The sequence below is a fragment of the Chrysoperla carnea genome, chromosome 3 (assembly GCF_905475395.1).
Source record: "Chrysoperla carnea chromosome 3, inChrCarn1.1, whole genome shotgun sequence".
NCBI classification, from domain to species: domain Eukaryota; kingdom Metazoa; phylum Arthropoda; class Insecta; order Neuroptera; family Chrysopidae; genus Chrysoperla; species Chrysoperla carnea.
Genome location: NC_058339.1, coordinates 36,999,611 through 37,011,671, shown reverse-complemented (window position 1 = coordinate 37,011,671; position 12,061 = coordinate 36,999,611). Strand labels below are relative to the sequence as shown.

The 12,061-nt window shown below is 27.9% G+C and overlaps 1 protein-coding gene across 1 annotated transcript in view; it reads right to left on the bottom strand.

Annotated features, from left to right (window-relative positions):
• The window catches only part of LOC123294722 (retinaldehyde-binding protein 1-like), a 28,786-nt gene that overhangs the window by 3,336 nt on the left and 13,389 nt on the right, over positions 1-12,061 (bottom strand). Inside the window, exons 2-3 of the mRNA XM_044875844.1 lie at positions 590-810; positions 74-233 (exon numbers count right to left, since the gene is read on the bottom strand). Of these exons, the coding sequence (XP_044731779.1) occupies positions 74-233; positions 590-800 (371 nt within the window). The 5' untranslated portion in view covers positions 801-810. The remainder of the gene's footprint in view (positions 1-73; positions 234-589; positions 811-12,061) is intronic.

The window sequence follows — 12,061 nt, the reverse complement described above, 5'->3', positions numbered from 1 at the left end:
AGTATACTTCATTCAAACCATAGAACATTTTTACGATTTAGTCTACACTTGACCAAAACTTAAAATTACTTACCCATCGTTGATAAGTTCATTAATTGAAGGTGATAAATAATCTAAGTTGCAACAATAATTTGACATTTTTTGACGTAAATTTATATATTTTAAGATCATTTGTTCGGCCATTGGTAAACTGAATTTTTTGGTACGTAAAAATCTTAATAAGAATCCATCATCTGAAAACCACAAAACAAAAAATTAAAAATAATCATAAAAAAAAAAAACGAAAATATATGCTATTTTACTAAGTGGCACTTGAATAACAAAAACTTTAAACTTAATATTTAAACCTTTCTATGATGGAAAACAACGTCTATCGGAGCATAAAAATTTGAAACGTCCATATGTTTACCTGTTTTCGTCTCTTTGAAGAATTATAACTAATTTGAGTTACAATACAACATTACAATACAATTAAATAAGTTTAACCCATTTTTCTCTCCACCTTAAGGTCAAAACCTTGGTAAACCCATGATTTGACACAAAAATTTCCTATTTAATGTTTTACAAATCTCACTAGTTTCAACATTACCTGTTCGACAATTTTCGATGTCAGTATTTTTGTTGATCCATTCACGTAAATGTCTTAAAGCGTGTTCTTTAGTTTCTTCATCTTCACGTAATTCTTTCTTAGCTACTGTCTTAGCTCGTTCCCATAATTCATCATCTAATTTTTGTCTCTCTTTTAATTCTTCTTTGGTATCAATATACGCATAGGACATTATATCTGGAGTTGAACTCATTTTGAATCACCTGTAACAAATAAAATAATCATTAAAATCAAAATAATCAAAGAATTTCATTTTCATTAAAGTGAAATTATGGTCACAGTCAAAGCTTCAATTTTTGAGTCTTTAAAATGCAGACAAAAAGCAACTTCATTCTTGCAAATCAAGTATCATTGAGTTTGAACTCTTATGAAATTTTTTGTGCATCATTTTGAATACCATTCGAGACATTTCAGAATGTATTTTACTTCAATCCCACCTTAAATTTTTTAATAACTTTCTGTATATTCATAAAAAGCTTATGTAAATATATTTTTAGACTGTTTTATTATTTTGTCTTTTATGGGAACTTTTACACCTCTCTCTTTTCACGATTTAATTAATAGTTACATAAATTTTAAGTGATTATTATTAAATATTTATGATAAATAAAAAAATTAAATTATTTAATTATAATAACCTATATACCATTTCTATTTTATATTTTTCTTAAATAGATTGCTAGATTACATGTGACATGAAATAATAGTCCGTGGACTCATAATGACGCAAAATTTACATAATTATGTTTGCCTGTCTACTGGAGGATTGATACAGATACATTTTCTTATAAAGATAACTGAGGTTTTTTTTATCCGTGGCTCAAATTAACGTAAATCAAAGTTTTCGATTTTTGTGTTTTTCTACGACTGTTACTTTGTCTGGCATATAATAGTAAAAGATAAATTTGAAACTGTCGAATTTGACAAAAAATAGTTTGCACTCCATATGTAATCATCAACTTTCTTTTAACATATATGTATAACCGACAGACGAAAATTTAAGAAAAACAATTTCCATAAATTCGACACAGCAGCAATGGTTATAATATCAGGTTTCTTAGTTAATAAACTTGCCTCCTTCTGGTAAAAATGGTACAAAATTAATCATAAAAATTTCTCTTTCTTATGAGCTCACGATATATAAGATTAAATAATAGTCCAAAATAGGAAATAAATATAATTTATTAATTTCCCATTTATAAAAAAAGTAGGTATGTACTAGTTTATTTTATTATTGTAACAGTTGATATGTATGAGTGACCCTGTTGGCCTTTAGTTTGTTTAGATAGGTACTTAGTTTAATAAATGAACAATTATTTTGAATTATGTAATCTCCTTTTTTTACAATTACTCATTACTTTCAACTTTCTTTCAAATATAAAACATTGCAAATTTTTTTTATTAAACAATCATTTTTAGTTAAGATAAATTCTGATTAGTTAGTTCTAACATAATTCAAAATAACAGATTTTTTGGAGGAACAACATAGAGTTCACAAAAAAGCTTTTAGGATCCAATGAGGACGTTTAAAAAAGGTTTGAAATTTGACTTTGATATCTGGAATTATTTGAAAATCAATTTTGGCTCGTAAGAGAGCAATAGATAGAAGACCTTTTCAAATAGTTTTCTATCTGTGAGATAAGAATTGGGTATTTGCATGAAATTTATTTTTCGAATTTCTTAACAAAATATGCCCGAGATAGGTCTATCCCATTTAAAGCATGGCCAACCATGGTGAATGAAGAAATTCTCTGAGTTAACCAAAAAGTCAAAAAACCCGCAGACCCCATTGAAGGCATGGTCAACTAGTGGATCAGTGAGTGAACGCAGTCGTAGAGTTAACGTAAGTTGTTTTTGTACCGAGTTATTTTGGCACCGAGTTGTTGTTGTGCCTAGTAGTTTTTATCGGAGTTGTAATGGCCGCGTTATTTTTACCAGAGTTGTTAAATACCGAGTTATTCATGACGGTTCCCCTCGATTTCTTGATTCAAATTTACAATCAAAAGCACTACCCAAAATTATTTTTAGGCAAAACTACTACAAACCAACCTGTGCAGTAAAAAGTACTTTGCTTATTTAATTAAAAGTACTTTTGGTCAGCTAAGAATTTTGACTGTGACATATACGTACACTGTTACTACAATCCCGTTGTATATTTCTATATTCTATTAAAAGCTTTTATCTTAGAAACAAAATCCATTAAACACATTTGATTTTTAAGTGTTGCACAATAAAAATTCAATCATTTTTCGGATTTAAATAAATTAATGTAAATTCAATTTATTCATCGGTAATGGAAATTTAATATAAAGAAACATTTTTGCAATTAATAATTTTTTCTTTTGTTAGTTTAAGTAATTACATAGAATGAAATATGAATGACTGGCAATTGCAAATATTAACAAATTACATAGTTTAAGTGTGTCTAATTCTAATATGTAAATAATACTTCGAATATCTAATTACTATTGAAAAGTCTTACAGAATACAGACAACGTCATTAAAATATTTCAAATATAAATTACTTTTAGTTCAAGTTATATTTTGAAGACTCTTTAAAAACTCGTTCATGGAAAATTCTTGCACACTTATTTGATGATTAGAATATATTGACATATGCATTTACTAGTTACGCTTTGCGTTGTTTCCCGCTATAAAAAGAGATTTGGTGAGTTTTTGTCGTTACTGTGTAAATTAATCAAGCCTTCTTGCGAAAAATGCTCTAAAGTTTATTTCACGAACTTTTTACAAAACCCTATAAAAAACACGGTTCCTGTATCTCATAAAAATCGTGCATTTTTCCGAGATAAAAATTAGCATATGTCATTTTCTGACCCATGCAAATCTGAAACCTGACTTTTGAAACCAGAACTATGCAAAAAATCATATCGATCCTCTGCCTATGGAAAATTAAAACAAATATATCCCACGAGAGCCAAACATTTTATCGGGATAAAAAGTGCGCTATTCCAAACTATAATATATCTCTGTGCCAAATTTCATCCAAATCCGGTAAGTAGTTTTTGCTTGAAAGAGTAACAAACATCCATCCATCGATCCATCTATCCACCCAAACTTGGACGATTATAATATATATCAGATTTCTTTTTGTTTGAAGGCAAAACATTATAGTACCTACCAATAGTTATATTGTAGTACCAACATTTAAAACGGCCAAAAAATAAATAAAAATTTCAAATCTTGCAATCATAGAAAGCACATGTTATTTGTTTTTAGATGTATTATTAATTACAAGCATTAATTATATTAAAATAAACACAAAGTTTCCACATTAGAAGTAGAAAAGCTTTTACACTTCAAAAGCATTTAAAAATCAAAAATTTTATGCTAATGCAGAAAATTTTTTTTCTTATTTAACTGTAAAATTTTGTTCTCTTATAATTAAATTATTTTAATAATTTTGTCCCTAAGGGAAAAGGGTGAAAAATGGACATTAATTGATTGTTCATCCAGTGACTTTTTCATCTGTAAACAAATTCTCATATCTATGACCACCGATTTCTCCACCAAATGTTTTTTCATTGAGTGGATATTACCAAAATCGGTTCTTTAGTTTTAAAGGCAACATGTGTAACTGACTTTATATATTACATACGAAGGTAGACCTAATCTCAATAAAAAGTACAACATTTTTTGCAGAAAATAAAACTGACGCAAAGTTTACATAATAAATGTAAAAAAATTTTAAATGAGCCGACTCCAATCAATAATTTGCTTGTGAGCAATTACTCATTCAAGCAGACGCCCATGAATCGATTATTAGCGAAGGATATGGTAAGCGTCGACTACAAAGCGTAATTGCTCTCAAGAAAATTATCGATTGGAGTCGGTACTTTAAAATTATTACTTTTTTGTGCATTTTTAATCAGTTTTATTTTTTGCATTTTTATTTCGTATTAAAAAACGTTTTCCTTTGATAGTACCTACATCAAATATATTATTCAATTTATGATAACATAAGTAATTAGGTATTTCCATTTTTATAAATTCGTGATATATAATTTTCGTACTATTATTATCCCGGAAGCTTCTTTGATGCCTAGTATAACACTTTAAATCCTGAGTAAATATACCTTAATATGTTTTGTTATGTCGTAATACTTTAAAAAACATAAATGTATATTGTATATATAACACACATACAAATCTTAGAGAAAGTATATAATCACGTACAATTAAAAAATATATAATATTATTATGTATTACAATTGTAAATACATAAATTATAAATTTTCATTAAAGTTTGTGGTTCGAATCCCCATTAAAAATATACCATTAATTAGTTTTTTATGAAAATATATGGGTAATTTAAAAGATTATAACACAACTTATATACAACTAGTGAAAACAAAGAATTGACTGAGTTAATTGTAGAAATACCATGTATAGACTGTGTTGATAACGCAATAGTTTGTTTTTTGACGTCACGTAAATAAAGAAAGATATCCACTCTTAAATAGCCCACACACATATAACTGATATTCCCATATTAATACATACCTCGTGAGTAAACATTAATGTTTACAAAAAAATGTTTCAAACAAAAGTTGTTTATTTTTTTATAAAGAACATTTTTTACATTTAAACTTTTGTTCTATCTCTAACGGTTTACAAGATGGAACAACAGATAAATCCAGTTTTTCTTTAATTTTTTATATATCTTATTCCTAAATTAACATTCAACCTTGGTAAATTTTAACACTTCTTATAAACAAATAACTCCTAAATATATTAAGTAATAAACAAAAATCAATAGAAATAATATTTTCATTTTTTAAATATTAAAATATTATATGAATTCATTAAAATAGATTTTAAAATAAATATTATTTTTTGTGTTGATTTATTTAAACAAAATATGTGAGCAATTAAAAATAATTTTAAATTTAAACAAAAAATCTTTCTATATCTTACATATATTATAAAAGAATGGTTTTTTATTTCATAATAATTTCACACACTTTATTAAAATGTTTGTATTGCTAGGTTAAGTTTTGATTTTTTTTTTTGGTACCAAAAAAAACTTTCATTAAATCAAGAAAATTAGTGAATCTATGAGAATTAGTTATGTAATTTATTATAAAGGTAAAATGATTGAATATGTATAAGATTTTAAAATACAATGTTAAAAGATATCTACTACAAGGTGCTTCGGAAATACTTTGAGTAAATTTGGCAATGCAAACGATGCATGGTCTGAATTTTCCGAGTTACGGGCGTAGGAATGTTAATGATCACTGTGCAAGAATATTTGCACTTTTCAAACAAATAAAATATGAACGGAAATTTTTTTTCTGATTTTGGAGTTTAAGTATGCGGATTTTTACACTTGCACGGATTTGGGAAAAAACAGTCCGAAAAATATACAAAATCTCACAATATGAGAAAATTTAACCAAGATCCAAATTTCATCATCCAGATTAGTGTGAGGTCGTTTAATTAAATTCCATTCATTATAGCCTAGTTCTTGCAATTTTGAACATTTAACAACTGAAAATTGAAAACAGTTAGCAGAACGCTAATTAAAAAGGTCTATATTAGTTTACAATAGTCACGAAAAAAGCTTTTCAAAATCCAACTAGAAACCACGGCTACCGCGAAAGTTAAATCTTGAATTTTCTTTACAAGGCAGGCAAAACGATTTATGTATTTTCTAACCATTATGGGCTCTGTCTCTATCACACGATTGAATGAACCCTTAGGTACAATCTTATTTCGAAGGAATCAATCAGAAAATTACAAGTGTATACAAAATAGTTTAAACATAAAGCTAAATACAAAATAAATATGTAATTTCTTTGCATATTTCATCTGATACACTTTGTAAAGTATCAAATAATTAACTGTATTATATACCGGAATAAAAATTAAATATTACGAAATAACCATATTCTATTTCCCTCCCATCAAGCAAATATCTTTTTATCAAATTAGGTAGTTATATATTTACATAACACACTTAAATTGAATACCTCCATACAATAGTTTTATAAGGAAAAGCTAAATCAAGCTGAAATAATAATTAAAATATCGGTCAAGTGAAAACTTCTTTAGGCGCGTTGGGTGATCAAAAATCATGTAACTCGCGTCATCATTATTAATCGTTATGCGTCATTGCTCCATACAACGCCCGGTCACCCAAGATCGCTGAAGCTAAGCAACATTGAGCATACTTTGCTCTAGGAAGGGTGACCGCTTGAAAACACTATGTGTTGTTGCTTTTTTTTATTATTCATAATAGTTTTTTATACATTCGCTAATAATTTCAATTACAAATTATGAAATTTTAATTATTTATACTATAATTAATTAAAAAATTTAATAAAAATAAACACAGTTATTACACAGTTTTAAGTTTTAACATCCGTCGACAGTCCTTATGAATGATTATCTTTTTTTTTTTAATAAATAAGAAATTTTACTAACATTATCGTAGTATAGACAATGTTAGTAAAATCGCATCGTTAAAGTTTTTATATATACTAGTTACAATTCCAATTTTAACTTTCCAGTATAGGAAGGTTCTTGTAATCCAAAATCCAAATCGGTATTTTCTGCGTATATTTACGTTTCATGGCCAGGGCAATTTGACAAAACCTCTTCATTGCACTATCTATGAGCATCATTCTGAACCATAAATTAATTATCTCTGTAAAAATGGTAAACAAGATACAATTCGTGGCAATCTGTTCAGATATACTCAATGAATTATTTTACGTTTAAAAAAATTGAAAACTGTACATATATTTTACCTGTGTAAAGCTATCCCCTAATTTTGAGTATTTCGGAAGTGGGATAAGTGAGAGAAAGAGAGATGTACGCTATAACGCGGTGTTCGTTATCAGTGTTGACTTTTAAACCCAGCGAAGTGGGGCTAGTAATTAATATTACCGTGTTTTGAGAAGTTAAGGAAACTTATCTTCTGAGAAGTTGAGTGTGTGATAAGGATCGCACTCACATAAAGTTGATGGAGTTTAAAAGGGAGTACTTAAAGTTGTTCAAGTTTGAAGGTATACATGGAGGTTTTAAGTATTGTAATAGCACTAATAACCCACTGTCTCTAAACATTCAATGTACTTGAAAAAGAACAACATCTTATTTAGATAAAACGTAATACAACAAAAACCATGTGTAGTTAAATACTTTCACTATTAAATGACAAAGAAACAGCTACAAAAAAATTTCATATTATAATTGCGTTTTTTTGTCTAAATAACTGAGCACCTTTGTGTGTATACCTATCTATTCAATATATAAGTAGACACTAATAAACCGTGAGCTTATAATGAAGCGAAATCTTTATGATTATTTTTGTCTACCTATTGGACGATTGATAACGATGAGTTTTTGTAATAAAGAAAAATAATGTTTTAACTGCGATTCGAAAGTTGAATTCATAACAAAGTGTCGATGTTATTTTGATTGCCATCTATATATTGAAAGGCATTGACAATATAATACGTAGAAACAAAGGGCAGAATGTTTGAAATTATCGATCGGGTAGACAAATCAATTAAAACAAGTGAAAAAAAACCTCGACTGAGTTAATTGTTGAAATACCCTGTTAAGACAGTGTTGATTTTTAGTGTTTGCATTATTTTTCATAAATTCAAAAAGTTTAAACATGAAAAATATACAATCAAACAAAAATTTTAAATTTTTTTGTTGCTCATTTACGAACTCAAGCTCCCTTATTACGTTCTGAGTACGCTGGCAGATAACCGGAAATGAACTAATTAAGTGATTTTATGAACACCTTTACCAAGATTTTGTTCGTAGCATCAATATTTGTAAGCGTTACAAACTTGGGACAAAAAACAATATACCTTGATATTTCATATATAGAAGGTATAAAAATCGAAAAATTCCATTCCATTTTCTACGGTTTGACTGTCAATGATTTTCTTTATAACATATACAGCAGACAAAGAAAACAAACTGTTGAAAAACGAAAATAACAATTTCCAATAATTTATCACTCGAGTCATAGTTAAAACTTAAAATTTCATTATAATGTAACTTATCTTTATCAATCCTCAAAATGACAGATGAATAGAATCATGGAAATTTAGATTCATTATGGGCAGACGGTCCATTTTTAAAAGACACCACTAATCAAGACTGATTGTTTGTTATTTAGGACGTATAAATGCATATTATTTTTTTGATTGATGATTATATCATAAGTTTTGTTTGTATTCAATTACCTTTCACCAAACAAGAGGGAATTTTTATCAGGATTAACTGATTGGGAGATAGTATAGATACTCACGAAATTTCAACAAATTAAATACGTTGTTTTCATATTTGAAAGTACCAGATTGTTGTGTTTTCATTCGAAGTCCCAACGATGACATACATGCAAGAAGAGTGCTTATAGCCCTAAGCTTCCAAGAGCATACCTAATTTGTAAAATAACCCAGGCCTTGTAACATATTTTTTCATAATTCGGTTTCATATTTGTTTTTAATTTTAAGTAGGTACTTATTATTCTAAAAATTCAATCATAAATGCCTAAAAAATATCATTGGACATTTGAAGAAATTTTTCCAAAATTCCAGCACCAGAACAAAAGCAATAGCTCCATTTCCTTCGGCAATTCGCTAAAATTATAATATTGATTACAATTTAAGCCGATAATAATTGATAAGCCCTTCAGTTCAATAGGATTTTATCCAATTGACGTAAATCCAACAAGTGTTGTGTAGAGAAGTGTAAAGTACATAAAAAAATCAAAGAAGTGCATTTAAACGCTGTTGTGTAGAAAATAGAAATAGATAAAATCTCATTGACGTAACAGCTTTAAAAATAGGTTTTTTGGAATCAAATGACATACCCTACGGCTTTTTATAGAATTAGGAGGACATTAATAACCAATTAAACGATCTATGTTAAAGTTAACTTAGAAAATTAGTAATTAGGCAACTTGTATGATGTAAATGATAAGTGTTTGTCAAATAATTGAAAACTTTTATACATGTATAACGTATACGTAATTCAAGTTGCCTATTTATTAATTTTGTTAGTCAACTTTAACATTAACCATTTCATTGAATTAGCAATTTATTAGCAAATTAACAAATAGAAACATTTGCGCCACTATCTCATGCGTTACTGATGATATTTGGCACCAAAGAAATACATTTATGAGGTTTTTTTAGTAAAATGAGAGCGGTTTCTTTTATTTTCCTTTATTTGTGCCATCTCTAACTGTTCTATATATGTATAATCGTTTTATTTTGTCAACTATTTGTGTAAAAATTCCATAATCAATGTATAAAATTCCCCAGTAGAGGCAATAATACCATGACCTTACTAGAAATTTTGTGGTTTTCTCTAATGAGATGCATATGCTAATTATACGCACGTATTCTTTTGAAATATTTATGGAAATTTTAAGATTGTTTTAAAAATGGTGTTAGTCACTATTAATGCTTTATACTTTGACCCTTAGAAAAACAATTTTAATGACCAATTTAAACTTAAATAATAAAATAAAACATTTTTACTATTTTTATTACTAGTGTAGGCGCTAGTAGAGATTATGTGGATTGTAAAAAGCTTACTCTAGAGTCTAGATTCAGATCATTTATCTTGTTCCCGTAGATGATTTTGAACCCTCCACTTTTACACCACTTGAAGCTTCAAAAGCACTCTGATTTATGTCAAAATAGAATTTATTTCACAGATAAAATATTATGTTTGGCACAAATCTTTCAGTGTGCACAAAACATCCGCTAGCGTCTAGATTATCTACTACGTAAAACGTAATTTTTAAAAAGAAATTCAAGGAAATAATTGTGTTCGTAAACACAGCCATCAAGGGTAACTACTTTAATATATTAAAGGTAGTTATAATTTTACATGAATGCAGGTTATTAATTCTGGTTCATTTGTTTATTTCCGACAGTAATTGCTATGTGTTGGCTGTAGACGTCTACAGCTAACAAACACAATAATCATGTACATGATGATGGTCACGGAAATTATTAATTGTTGATCATAAATTTTTTATATAGATGCCACCCAAGCTAAAAATTACAAAGCGATTTCGAGCTGATATTATAATTTCATATTCCAGAACAATAATGTAACTTTAAGTTCGTGAATGGTAAAAACAAACAATTTTAGTCATAAACTGAATAGATTTGCCGCAAAAGAGTATTTGTCACTATCAAAAATATCAAAAAGTTTTCTAATACATAAAAAGCTAGTGTCACGGTGTTTGTATTTAAACTCCTCCGAAACGGCTTGACCTATTTTAATGAAATGTTTTTGTACATTTAGTATATAGGTATGACAATAGGTCGTAAAGTATTTTTCACCCTCCTGCCCAGCTCTAAAATGGTGAAAAACGAAATGATAGTTTGTATATGTTAATAATTTTATGGGCAAATACAGATCAATGTTTGCTAAAATTTCATTATTACTAAGGTTCTCTTAACTTAATGTGGTTTATAATATTTACAAAAGAAAATTCGAATTATTCTTCTCACAAGCAGTTTCTTTACAAATCGAAAATGGAAACTTAAATAAATATTTCATCTATTATTGTAAATTGTAAAATATAAGAAAAGATATTTTGCATTTCAACCCCTAAGCCAAGCAAATGGGACATAAATGTAATTGTCATAGAAATAGAAGTAAATTTTGTGTTTAGCGGGCAGGCTAAGTGGGGCGGAGTGGCGGTCTAGCGGGTAGGCTAGTTGGGCGAGCTAAGCATGGTACTAGCTATTCATAAATAATTAGAGCTGAAGGTGTTAATATAGATTAATAATCGATGATAAAAGTTATAATCATAAATAAACTTATTATAGGTGAAACGAAATTCACGGGGTCAGCTAGTTATAAATATAATACATTTTATTATAAATACAATATATTTTATGAATTTTATTCAAATCTTTTACGTCTCACTGATCAAAAATTTAAATTATCGATAAAACACCGTTGTCTATTTTGATGATGTCACCCGATAATCTATAAACAAACAAATGTTTTAAGACAGGCGAACAGATGGAAATAAATTAGTAATTTTTGATTTTTAAATGACATTTTATCAATTAAGTTTAAACAAAATGTTTTTTTATAAATTAACAAGTAAAAAAAAGCAACTGAGATTGAGTTAACTGTTGAAATTCCCTGTAAAAAAGCGTTGAATCACAATGCTTGTATTATTTTTTATAAGTTAGAAGGATTTAAAAAACCAACACAATTGTGGCCGCCTTTTATTTGGTTTTCAAAAATTTCCAAAATTTTAACATATCGCAGTCAATTAAGCAAAACACGATATCAAATTTTCATTAGGAAAATTAGACGATATGCGGACACTTCATTAGGAAAACTAGACGATATGCAATAATTAAGTGTATTTATTATATAAATTGAAAACCGGAACTCGGTTGTTACATCAGGATGCAACTAATTTGAACT